At 33.1% G+C, this 12,916-nt stretch overlaps 1 protein-coding gene across 1 annotated transcript in view; it reads left to right on the top strand.

Moving 5' to 3' along the window:
- LOC129229534 (lanC-like protein 2) overlaps positions 1-12,240 on the top strand; it is a 68,932-nt gene extending 56,692 nt beyond the window's left edge. The window contains 1 exon segment of the mRNA XM_054863855.1: positions 11,944-12,240. Coding sequence (XP_054719830.1) covers positions 11,944-12,023 — 80 coding nt within the window. The 3' untranslated portion in view covers positions 12,024-12,240.
- The last annotated feature ends 676 nt before the right edge of the window (positions 12,241-12,916 follow it).

Below are 12,916 nucleotides of genomic sequence, written 5' to 3'. Positions count from 1 at the left end.
AAGTGCGTTCCTAACAAAAATTTTTGAAGGAGAGCCCTCAAACACTCCTACTGTTTGAATGTTAAACTCTCAATCAACAACAAATCCATAACTATCTTCAAATTTTATTTACAAATGCAATTTTCGTATTACCTACTAAAACTGGTAAAAAGAAACGCCATCTTGATACTGTAACCTTTCTTTTATAAGGAAAAAAGTACAATTGAGGACCTAAATGGCTACTGATTATAGAGATCCAGAATATTAGTAGAAATTCTTCCTTTTTTTTTCAATATTCAACTTTTTACTTTCTTCTATATCTAATATATAGAAGAAAGTATTGGATTCGTGCAAATTTTCGAATTTCGAATTTTGACGGATTCGTACGTTTTGAGGTGTGCTGAGTCCATTTCGACCATTTTTGGAAAATGTCTGTCTGTCTGTGTGTGTATGTGTGTATGTGTGTGTGTGTGTATGTATGTGTGTCACGTCTGTGTGTGACCAGTTTTCTGTGGCCGTTCTACAACAAAAACTACCGCATGAAATCGAACGAAATTTTGTACACATATGTGCCCCTATGTGAACTTGTGCCCATTAGTTTTTGGCGCGAATTCCTCCAAGGGGGGTGGAGCAATGGGACGTTTTTCGAGTTACGCGTGCTTGCTATTCCTCAGGAAGTAACTGGCGGAATCAAACAAAACTTGGTCCATATGTTGGTATTAACAGGAACAGGTGCTGATTCAATTTTGGTGTCAATAACTCAAACGGGGCTTGAGCTATAGAACGTTTTTTGTCGTCAATTGTGACTGCTGTATCTCAAGAAATAATTAACAGAATGAAAGAAAAATTTATCGGCAAGTAGCCCTTAGTGGGTATAAGAACTGATTTTATTTTTGTGCCAACAGCTAAAAAGGGGGTAGCGCAATCACCCGTTCTTTTTTTCCATTTTGAGTGCCCTGTCTCAAGAAGTAATGCTACGTTCTGGTTGAATTTTGGAATATATGTGAATCCATATGTAAACAGGCTCTGGTTCAATTTTGACGCCGATCGCTCCACGAGGTGTTGATTTTTTTTTTTTTTTTTTTTTTTTGCGAATAAAAATATTTTTATTAATGCAACAATAAGAAAGATAAATCGTAATAGATTGTCGTCTGCGTATTTCTCGTAATTTTAATTGTATGGAAATGATAGGAAATATTATCTCAATGATTTAAAATTTTTAACTGTTGCCATCTTATGTTTGTTAACAAATAAAATATTTGTAATTAATTCAAGCAAGGCTTTTAAAATAACTTTCAATTTTCGCTCTTTGCTTTGCTTTTGCAATAATTCAGACATTGGGATAGTCGTCAAGTTTTTGCATGTGTAATTTTGTTTTTGTTGGGAATATTGCTTCCTCGTCAAGCATGGGGAGGGATCAGAAAAAAAAAAGAAAAATATAGAAGAAAGTTTCGTGATGGCCACAACATACTAGTTATTCTTTGTACTCAAAACGCTTTTAACTTTTATTCAAACTTTTTGAAGCATATACATTATTCGAAAGAAAAACCCCTAAAAAACATCATGCTTCAGTTACATTTTTAAAATTTTAGTTTCATTAGTCAGCCCCCCCCCCCTCCCATATATTGCATTAGGGGTGCCCACCCTCCCTAAGGGCAAGGGCGCTGCCCTTCCCCATATCACAGAAACCACCCCAAAAGCAAGAACCCCCCAAATGAGAAAAATACCCTTCAAAACACCCTCCCTTAAAATTTCAATGTTGCAGTCTGCGCTTTGCCCCCCCCCCTCCCGGTGGACACCCCTGCATTACTCATTTGCTCCTCCCAAAAGGATTGTCTGGGTCCATGAGTGCCCATATAGGGGCGCAAGTGGGGGTTCAAGCCCTACCCCCTTAGAAATAAGAACTTCCTTGCTTTTAGTACTTTTTTCTTTGCAAAATGTAAAAATATTTCATCTCCAGCCATTCATGATAAGTTATTAAAAATTTCAATCTTTAATAATCTGTTTCCATGGAAAAAATTTCCTGCTAAACCATGGGGAAAGTATCGGAGCCCCCCTTTAAAATTTTGCATATGGGTACCCTTGTCTGGGTTTGCCACTGGACTCACCCTAGTACAGAGCCGGCCTTATGATGATGAAAGCAAAAGGGTCCAATAGGGCCCCGCGCTAGTAGGAGACCCGCTCTAGAAGATTTTTTTCCCCATTAGATAAACAAAAGAAAAAATGCATGAAAATAAAAAGTTAAAACTTTTTATTTAACTGATACTTCTGGGAGTTTGGAGCTACTTTTAGTTCAATCAATGGAGTAAAGAAGGCTCCTGCAGCTTTTAGCTAATTTCAAATTCACCAAAAGCACCAGGAGTTATGGCTAGCAAAATATATTTCCAAAAATACTTGTGTGATATAAATTATCTTGAATACAACTTGCTCCAAATATCAGCAGTACTCTTATTATCGTGCAATGTTAAAGAACCTCTGCCCATCAAATAACAGCGTCATTGATGCTTAAAGCATCTTTAAAATAATTCCGTAGAAAACAAATTGTTAACAGCTACTTGTAAAAACAGTGTAATCAGTGCAGTCCCACAATTGGTTGCGGGTTAAAACCTTCAATTAAAATCCGAACCCCTACCCTTTTTTTTCTCCTTTTAGAAAAAAGATGCTTGTGGGATAAAGAATAACTTTTTTCATCAAGGTCTTATCTGCAGCTACTAGTTGTTTATTTTCTGATTTTGAAGGTTATTTTACTGAATGAAAAATATCCTACAAAACGAACTCTACATCAATATGACAGTAAAATATTATTACTTTTGATTATCTATATAAAATCGTTTATTCCCCTTCAAAAAAGAAAAACAAAACAGAGAAATGGAAACAAAATTACCAACTGAGAACTAGGTTATTATTACTTAATATTAATGTTGGGCTAAGTTTGTATCTGCTTTCCAGAAACCAATTTCTGAGCAATTGGTTCCTAAGTTGTAACAGTGTGACAAATCGTGGTTTTCATTTTGTAACCTTGAATAAAAGTATATTCCTAAAGTAGGAGGTTCCTCTCTCTCCTACTACCTCCAAAGTTGTTTTTTTTTTTAATTCCGAATTCGATAAATTTCCAGGATAGCGGCCCCGAACCTTTTACCCCCCACCCCCCCCAAAGCTTGAATACTTGACGATGTTCTGAAATGCAAAATAAAATTTTTCATCAACCAAAAATGTTTTGCAAGTACTTTAAGCATTGTATGCAGAAGCAACCAATGTGTACTTTTCCACAAATTGGGAGCTCTAAATCAAAATCGTTTCATATAGGAGTTTTTTTTTTTTTTTTTTTCAGTATTTAAAACTTCACTGTTGCTATGCATTTCTGTAGAACCTAAAATGATTGAGATTCTCCAAAAGTATTTTATATGCTTTCTAAAATGCATAGAAAGAGCAAAGATAGAAAATTTTATAAAAATCTGACCCTAGGTGTGATACCACGTTCATTTTACATGCCATGAATGCACAATGGAAAAAAATGTTAATAAGTAAATAAAATGAGTCGAGGTTAGAGTAGCATATCATAAGACACTTCGAAACTTTCTAAATAATTGAAATATTTTCATGATGCAAAAAGATTGAAATCTTAATAAGACACACAATTTTCGGCGACCGACTGTTTTAATGTTAGCATGTTTTCCAAAACATACGTTTATGGAGGAAATTGCAGTGGATTAAAATCTATTGGGAAGAATAATTAAAAGAGGAACTAAAAACGCATGAAAAATCAGGATCTTTTCAGATTTTGAATATGAAATTTCTGCAGAAAATCTACAGAAACTGGCAATTTTCTACAAATATCTTCCAACTCAAGATACAATTTTGCACAAATTCTACAGATTTCTTTAAGTTCAAAGTAAATCTAAAGTTCTTGAAGATAACTTAATAACTTATCGAATTCAACATTTTTCGCGAGCTTTCCGTCAAATTATCCTATTTCTGAGAATTTTAGATTTTTTTTCTAATTTAAAGAAATCTGCAGAATTTGTGCAAAACTCTATCTTGAGTTGGGAGATATTTGCAGAAAATCTGCAGTTTCTGTAGATTTCCTGCAGAAAATTTGTCTGAGTATTCCTCTCTTTTTTGAACAGAATTGTTCTGCAGCTCAGGCATCTGTTCTGCGACGTGCATCACAGATTTAGTAGTATTCTGCTTTGGGGTTTACCCCTTCCCTTAAGGGTGCTCTTCACTGAGAGTCTGAAAGCTTCGGATCCAATGCTAACCTACGGGGAAAGTTAAAGGTTATTTTACAATATTCCTTTGAAGTTTTCGGGTCAATTTTTTTTCTGAGTATTTTTCAAGCCTATGTCTGTGTATATTAGTTTTTACTTTTTTGATACGTCCATTCTTCGATTTTTTAAAATTCGAGAAAAAATGAATTTCTTCGAAAACGAGGTACTGTTGGACCTTTCGCTCTGTAAAAAAGCTGCAAATCGTGCTATCGAAATTTTAAGAACGCCCCAACACGCAAAATATTTCCAGCTCTCTTTTGAGACTAAGTTTGAAATGATGCGACCATTTCTAAAAAAATATCGGAGTTCCAACCATCTGAAATATTTTCGAAAAAGCTCAATTTCTCTACTAAGCCACGCCCTTCACTGGTCCCCTCCTTTCTTGAGGGGAAAAACCGGGTGAGGTGTATAAGATTTACGATCATTAGCGCAAACGACCGTTTCCATTTACTACTCCCCTCTTTTCCGGAGGCATTTTTCAATGAAGGAATGAATGAGTGCTTTTGAAAGTGAATCCACATGCCACAAATCTTCACGATTTGATTTGTGTTTAGAAAGGATATAGTTTTTAAAGGGTGCTTCTGAGATAATTCTTGTGAATTCTTGTGCTAAATGACCTCCTGAATCCAAATATGACCACCTTTTCCCATTCACACGTCCCGCTTTTTTGGAAATGTCGCCCGCAATTTTTTTCAGTTTTTGAGTTTCATAGCCATTATTTTTATTTGGAGGGGAAGTTATCGTTATATTATACATTAATACTTTTCTGAGGGGCTAGAGAGGTGCTACGTTTGTACGCAAGAACATATGAAGGAAATTGGTTAACTCATGGGGGGTATTACCACTTATTATATTTTTAAAATCATCAAAATCCATCCTTTTTTCTAGGGGTTTGTTTTACAATTTTTTCCCTTATTTTTTGGCATGAAACCAGAGTATAGGACTCACACCTATAAACCCTATATCCGAAAAAAAAAATTTCACGTTGTAAATTTAAAAAAAAAGGAAGTATCGCATTTTGCGTAAAGTTGCATCGCAGACCTTCAGTGAAGAACCTTTTCGTGTTATTCAAATTCATTCACGGATATAATTAAGATTAAAATTATCTTAAGTATGCTTATAATATAGCATTAATGAATATTTCTATTTCTGGGGATGCACTACCCCCATTACTTTTCACAACATCAAGAAGGCATAAACAATGGAGCTGGTGCATCCAAAGAAAGATAAATATGTATATTAATGCTATTTTATAAGCAAATTTAAGGATGCTTTTCACTGAGAGTCTGAAAGCCTACGGATCCAATGTTAACCTGCGGGGAAAGTTGGATGAAGATTTTACAAATTCCTTTGAAGTTTTCATGTAAATTTTTTTCCGAGTATTTTTCAAGCCTCTATCTGTGTCGTGTACTTTTTCCTTTTTTGAAATATCCATTCTTTGATTGTTTAAAATTCGAGAAAAAATGAATTTCGTTGAAAGAGGTGGTAGGTACTGTTTGATATTTTGCTCCATAAAAAATCTGGCAAAATATTTCCAGCACTCTTTTGAGACTTTGTTCGAAATAAAGCGACCATTTCTTAAAAAAAAAAAAAAAAAAAAAAAAAAACCGAGTCCAAAACCGTATTCTAGATACTTACTAGATATTTGGATTCTATTTTTGTCTATATTATACTATGTTACTACAAATGTAAACGCATAAAATGCTTTCCACAGCTCAACAAACATTTTTGAAAATAATTTCTCGAGCCAAACTCGTAAAAAATTCTTTACAAGGTATGTACACATTGATCATGTAATTCATAATACAGTGAAATCCAGTAACAATGAACTTCAAAATCGGGACTGAAAACTTATTTGGTTGAAACGGGTACTTCGTTATACTGATATACGTTGTAACAGAATTTCACTGAATTTTTCTTTTGAAGACTTTCTAAGGAGAAAAATGATACATACCTGCATTTCTTTAAAGCATGAATGAGTATAAAAAAATTGTTTTAAAGCAGGGTTGGGTTCCCAGGGTCGTGTAGCGTTTCTTCTTCGGTCGAAACATTATTCCTACCACAGTATAGTTGGGGGTGGATCGAATCTAACATAGCAGTTTTGTAATGTAGGATCTAACGTAGCTTTCACAATGTTGCCAGGTTAGGTCCACACCTTGCGATACTTTACTGACATGTAGGCTACGTGATCACAGGTCCTTTACTTAGTCAAAAAAGGGTCGCAACGTGCAAAAGATTGGGAACCACTGGTTTAAATTTACAGATAATTAGAGAACTGATGGGGGAAGGGGGAGAACACTGACCATTTTGTTTTTAACTGGATGAATACACCATGTTCTAAGAATCTTTCGGTAGTCGTGTTACACTGAAATTTTCATAAGCTCAGACAAATAATTTGTCTGACGTCTAAAACATTTCCCCGAAACCTAAGGTTTTTCAATTTTAGCCGATCTTTATCAATATATATTTGTGTGTATGCACTGTGCAGTCGCGTCTGTTCATAGTGAAGTCTAAGGAACCGAATAACAATTTCGTATATAGCCTCAATTTCGCTATAAAAAGGTAAACAACAAGAAGGGAACTGAACCATAAATACGATATATACGGCTTGAATATTAGTACGAAAAACCAAATTTCTAGTTGAATTTTAATTCAAAGTGTCAAAGGTCAAAGTTTTTTAATATCCTGGATAAAAAAACAAATACATAGCCACAAGTTTTCAATCAAGCAATGCATTTTCTACACTTATAATTTACATCTTTTACTTGTGCTTTTAAGACGTTGTTTTTGACTTTTATCTATTTCTTGCACAAAGCTCATGCTTTTTGAAGTGCATATTTTATTTACAATTTACACATTTAAAAATTGAAGCTATTTTGGAACACCCGATTTAAAATGGTGTTAAAGCTTCATTGAAACATTATCATTATTTAATATTATTCATAAATGGGGGGAAAAAATTCAAAAAAAAAAAAAATTAATACCAAACAGAAAAGAAAGAAACATTTAGCATCCAGCCCATAGCTTTCATTTGAATTTTGATGTCTTGAATTTAAATTATGTTTTTCACAATCACGAATTGTGGTAGAACCCTACTCGTTGGGTTTCTTATTTCTACAAATGGTTCCTATCAGAATTATATTTGTAAAAGTCATGATTTGAATACAAGACGTCTACATTCAAATGAATTCCAGGGGCTGGATGCTGGACATTGTTGACTGAATGCTGTTTTTGTCTGAAAAGTATTGTGTAAAATCGAGAGGGTCGGGAATAAGTAAAATTGATGGCGGGGACATGAACTTCACCGCCCAGGAGGAGGGACATGCTCGCGAAGACACGTGGAACAGACGAGTTTGCATTAAAAGAATAGAAAATTAAAGTCGAAAGAACATCAACTACGGACAAGTGAAAACAATAACCAACTGTGGTCGCTCAAAAAAAGAATATATTTGGTCTTGGTCAAGCAATAAGGTATTCGAGGGCGAATGATTGGTATTAGTCTCACGCAACTTTGCGCACATCTCTCAACTTTTGTTGATTTTAAATGTTAACATTTATTGACATAGAAATTACACTATTTTAATGTAAAAACGTGCAAATTAAATTACACTTGTTTCGGGGTTATTAAGAACATCTTTATCAATAGAGATAGATACATGTGTTTCTGCCTTTTACATCATTCAAAAAGTTTTTATTGGGCCTGACAGATTTCTCTTCCACGTTCTGGAGTTATTTGAGTTACCCTAATTTTGCTAACAGTTTAAAATTTCTCCGGGAAGTCGAGAAGAGATCAAAAAAAAAAAAAAAAGAAAAAAAAAGAAAAATTAGAAAAATTAGAGCAATAAATGTTAGTACACTCAACAATTTATAAATTATGCTTCATGAATACTTTTATACAAAAAGAGAAAAATTAAATTGAAATATTTTTAAAATTTAAAGGATAGTATACTAATGTGTGTGATTTGCAAATGTGGAATTATATTTTCAATTCTGATATTTTTTTCTGAATATAAATTACGTATGTAAGACATTGTTCACATTCTTACAAGCAAACAATTGACGTAAATAGGGAATATTCCACGTAATTGTTACGATTGTTTGATTGATTGCAATAGTTTGCATCAATGAAAGCTTGATTGAGTGCAGCTATCAAGTTTAGGACTTCGTTTGCACGAAGCTGTCAACATTGTGTGGTAATAAAGAGGTTTCATTTAATTTCGAAATGCGAGCATGAATGAATTTTCTGAAAATTATGCTTTTAGCCGTTGCTTTTCTCACCATAGTATCCGCAGAAAGGAAAGCATTTCTGATTATGTTTATTGTTATTATTACTATTTTGAATCGCAGAAAGCAATGCATAACTAATGTAACCAAAAATTGAAAACCGTTAGGAAAAAAAAAGACCTGAGAAGAAAAAAAAAATCAAAAGTTTTAAAAAGTTATTCTATTCCTCCTAACATTTTGCATTTGAATAAGTCGAAGTACATTGTTCCAAGTGTACTGCAAGTAAACTGCAGCTTGTATTTTTAATTTAAGTACATTATTGCAAGTAATTCCCTGTTGCTCGTGTAATTCCACCCACGAAATGTATTTTCAAATGTTCTCAAACATCATATAACTGCTGCTTCGAAAATACACTTCAATAAAAGACTTACCAACTACTTATTATTATAGCCTGTTGCACTTTTCGTCTAATGCGTAAAATATTATTATTATTATTATTATTATTATTATTATTATTTTTGAAAAAGAATTTCAATTTTAAGAAGTATATTAATCATTTAGTCTTGTGTATGCTGCTCTAGTCACCATGCTGATTATCTATGTTTTTGCGGGATGATTTGTTTACTGATAGTAAACAAATGCAGCCCTGCGCATGATGAATCACCAGAAAAATATAAATAAATATCTAAAACAGTAATTGATTAATTAACAAAAATGTCAGTTCAGCGTTGCATATCCTCCATCGAATTGCAGAAGTATTCCTTTTTCGACCATATATATATATACATATATACTAAAAATAGCGGGATCCCCCCCCCCTCTTTGAAATGTAACCATATCCTAATATGAAATTGTTTTCTGATTACGACATTTCTGCCGTTCTCACAATAATTAAAAATAAAATCAGCATCGTTCCACCTCTTGACTGTAAATATCCGATAACCGATATGTAATCTTCCCTCCTCACCCCTCACCCTTTTTTTCCGGGACTACACCACAGGTTTACACTAAGCTTATACCTCTTGTTATATATATATATATATATATATATAATCATATCCTAACGCAAAAAATTGCATTCTTTAATTAAACATCAGACAAGAAACTAATTAGCTTTATGAACGAAATAAGATTCGGACGTGGCAATTGAAAACATCGTTTAAAAAAAAAAAAATAAGACAATCGTTTTTCCTGTTCAATTTATGATAAATTTTCTTTTCATTCATAAATTTTTCATGAATATAAAATCTGGGAACGCATATCCAAAAAAAAAAAAAAAAAAACTTTGTTTCAAAAATTACGGCAGACCCTTTGGTACTGACTTTATTTTCTGTTCTGTTCAACCTTCGCATCGGTACTGTTCAAGTGGGGTTTCGGCCGCCAGCTAATTTCCTTGATTGCTCTTCACGACGGGGGTCATTTAGGGGTTTCTTTCCCTCCAGAACAATGACAGCTGTGACAGGTCACGTGTTCCTGCCTTACATCGATTACCGTCCACTCCATTGGCTGTTGAAGTGTCAATCACTTGATTCAGGTTCACGCCCATCGTTCAAGGAAGAAAGTCATTTACACCCTAACTTCAAAGTTTTCCCTCACTGAAGAGCAGCCTTAAAATTACAAACTGAAAGCTAAAAATTTAGGATTTAGAAAATTCCACGGTACAGCTTCTCTCTTCTTTCCTAAAAACAGACTGAATTTGAAGTCAGTTTCGAAAAACAAAATGTTCTAAAGGCTGTCATCTCCTCTTTCCACTGCCTGCATCAAAATATCTTACAGTCTTAAAATAAATTTAGTCAAGAAAATCTGTTCCCTTTCGTTTACTTTTACCGGAAATTGCCTAAATTTGAAATTTTGGCTTTAGTTTTCCTAATTCTTTCGAAAGAGGACTTAGAACTTCTCTTTTCTCAAACTTCTTCTCCAGCCTAAACTGGGCTTTTAAGAATTCAATTTAAAACATTTTTATGTCAAGTACAAAGGTCAGGTTCCCTGACCTCAAACCTCTGTCCGATTGCTGACGTCACCAAACACAGCCTTAAATATCATTTTTAGGTCTTGTAGCTTTTGCTATACAACTTTTCTGTCAAAGCACTAAATTGCGAACGAAGAATTTCTCAGTGTTAAACTTGCATAACATTTTTAAAATTCACTCTCATTCTTTTTTTCGTGTTTCAAATTAAATGCAATTATTCTGTAAAGGTGCCCACCAGAATTCTCTAATTCGGCCCTGAATGAGTTAAGGCCGGCTCTGCCCTAGTATATAGATATATATAGGAGTCTGCTCTTAATGTTGTCACAGTTAAGTTATCAATCACTTGTTGTTATCAAAATCACTGGGTTTGATTTTCTGTTTGTTTGTAAAAATTTTCTCTTTATGTGACTGTTATAACATTTAATATTATCAATTTTTGAATCAAGAATCGGGTGTGAAAAGATCAGAAACTGTTTCATTACTCAAAAGGTTTTGAAAGAGTTGACCAGGAAACTAAAATATGATAGCAAAGCCTTCAGATATGACATCTGAAGAGTTAAGACCATGAATGAAAATCAATCAAACACTCTGTGTATCTTTTATTAATATAATCTGAAGTTTGTCAGATTTTTGCTGGAGAAAAATAGATGGATGATAGAACTCATAAGTCAGATGAAGAAGGCCTTGATGATGACACGCATCCTACAGATGTTGAAATGCTTAATGCACTGAAAGAGTGAGAGGTGGAGTACAATACTGCTCCAATGAGTTTAAAAAACATTGCTTTGCTTTGCTACATTTTTAAACTCATTGTTTTGTTTTGCAAACCTCTGCTTTGGGGCAAGAAATAGTACCAGTAGCCCTGGTAGATGCTGCTAAACATTGTGATTTAGAACAAAATTTCAATGAGATCCTTCCCTGGATCTGCACTTCAAACACTATTTTAAAACGTCCAATGTCCTCCCTTTATGCTTCTCACTACCTCAATAGATGGTTTTTCAAAATTATGTATATTTTTTTATATTTTAATGAAAATAAAAATGTCATAAATATTTTTTGTTTTATTTTGAAACCCTGTGCTGGACTTAAATTGCTAAATTTATGTAGTTTGGTGAATCGTTTATTGTTTTCAAAATCATTGGATCTCAAAGTGCTCACATTAAGTGGAGACATCTGTGTGTATATGTGTGTGTATATGTGTGTGTGTGTGTATATATATATATATATATATATATATATATATATATATATATATATATATAAATTAAGCAAACAGAATTACAAATATTGAACAAATTAATTATATATAATTTGTTCAATATTTGTAATTCTGTTTGCTTAATTTTATATTTACTTGGCTTTTTAGTTTTGCTGCGTTGCGCATCTATGGGCTTTTGGTGTGGTCTTTTCAATATTTTTCACTTTTATTATTATTATTATATATATATATATATATATAAAATATTTGCTGATAAACTTGTAAAATCTTGCTTTGTTTTGCAGGATTTGCTGGCACAGTCTATTATCTGCTTGATTTACTTGAACCATTAAATTCTGCTTTTCCAGCATTTCAGCTGTTTTAGATACTCTGTTAAAAATGTTGAATGCATGTGTAAATAGCATTATTTGTTACATCCAAACTCATTCCATTAAACTTGTGTTAATTGTGTGCATCAATAATTAATGTGCATTCGACTTTCTTTGAAAATTTAGATTTTTTTCCTTTTTTTTTTTTTTTTTTGCTCTTCAACTGCTTTGATTTGTATCAACATAAAAGCTTTAAGTTGGGAGTTCATTGTCATAATAAATGCCCTCATATATAATGCTAGCTTGTTTTCAAAGATTTTATAAAAATTTATTATTGTTATTATTTTTTAAATTATTATTTGTTTAAATACACATCAATATGTTGGATATATTTTTGAAGAATGGTAAATTCTGATCTATAATCCAAGTGTTTGTACAATTTCAACACTTGGATCAACCTCAGGAGTGCAGAAATATTTCAGGGGGGAGGGGCATAAATGTTTGAAAAAAATAATGAAGTAAAACTAAGTACTCTTAATTTTGAAGTAATATTTAAGTATTAAATAAGAGCAGTGTCTTTCATTAATATTGTGAAAGTAACTGGCGTTGTACACCAACCTCACTTAGACCCCAGATTACCTCAAGAGCAACGTCTTTCATTAATATTGTGAATGTAACTTGCATTGTACACCAACCTCACTTAGACCCCAGATTACCTCAAAAAGTTTTTTTTTTATTTCTTTTAGTCTTGGGTTTCATATGTTCCAATAATAATCTGTCCTAATACACTCTATAACAAAAAATTGACACACCAAGAAGGAGTGATCCGATTGAGACGAAAATTAGAGGATAGGAAGACAATGCACAGAATGGTAAATGATTAAATTTCAGAACAATTGAATAATTTATGTCAGAGTTACAGTAACAAGTTCAATAAGGTATTGCCCTG

The sequence above is a fragment of the Uloborus diversus genome, chromosome 9, assembly GCF_026930045.1.
Source record: "Uloborus diversus isolate 005 chromosome 9, Udiv.v.3.1, whole genome shotgun sequence".
NCBI lineage: Eukaryota > Metazoa > Arthropoda > Arachnida > Araneae > Uloboridae > Uloborus > Uloborus diversus.
This window is presented reverse-complemented; position numbering and strand designations above follow the sequence as displayed.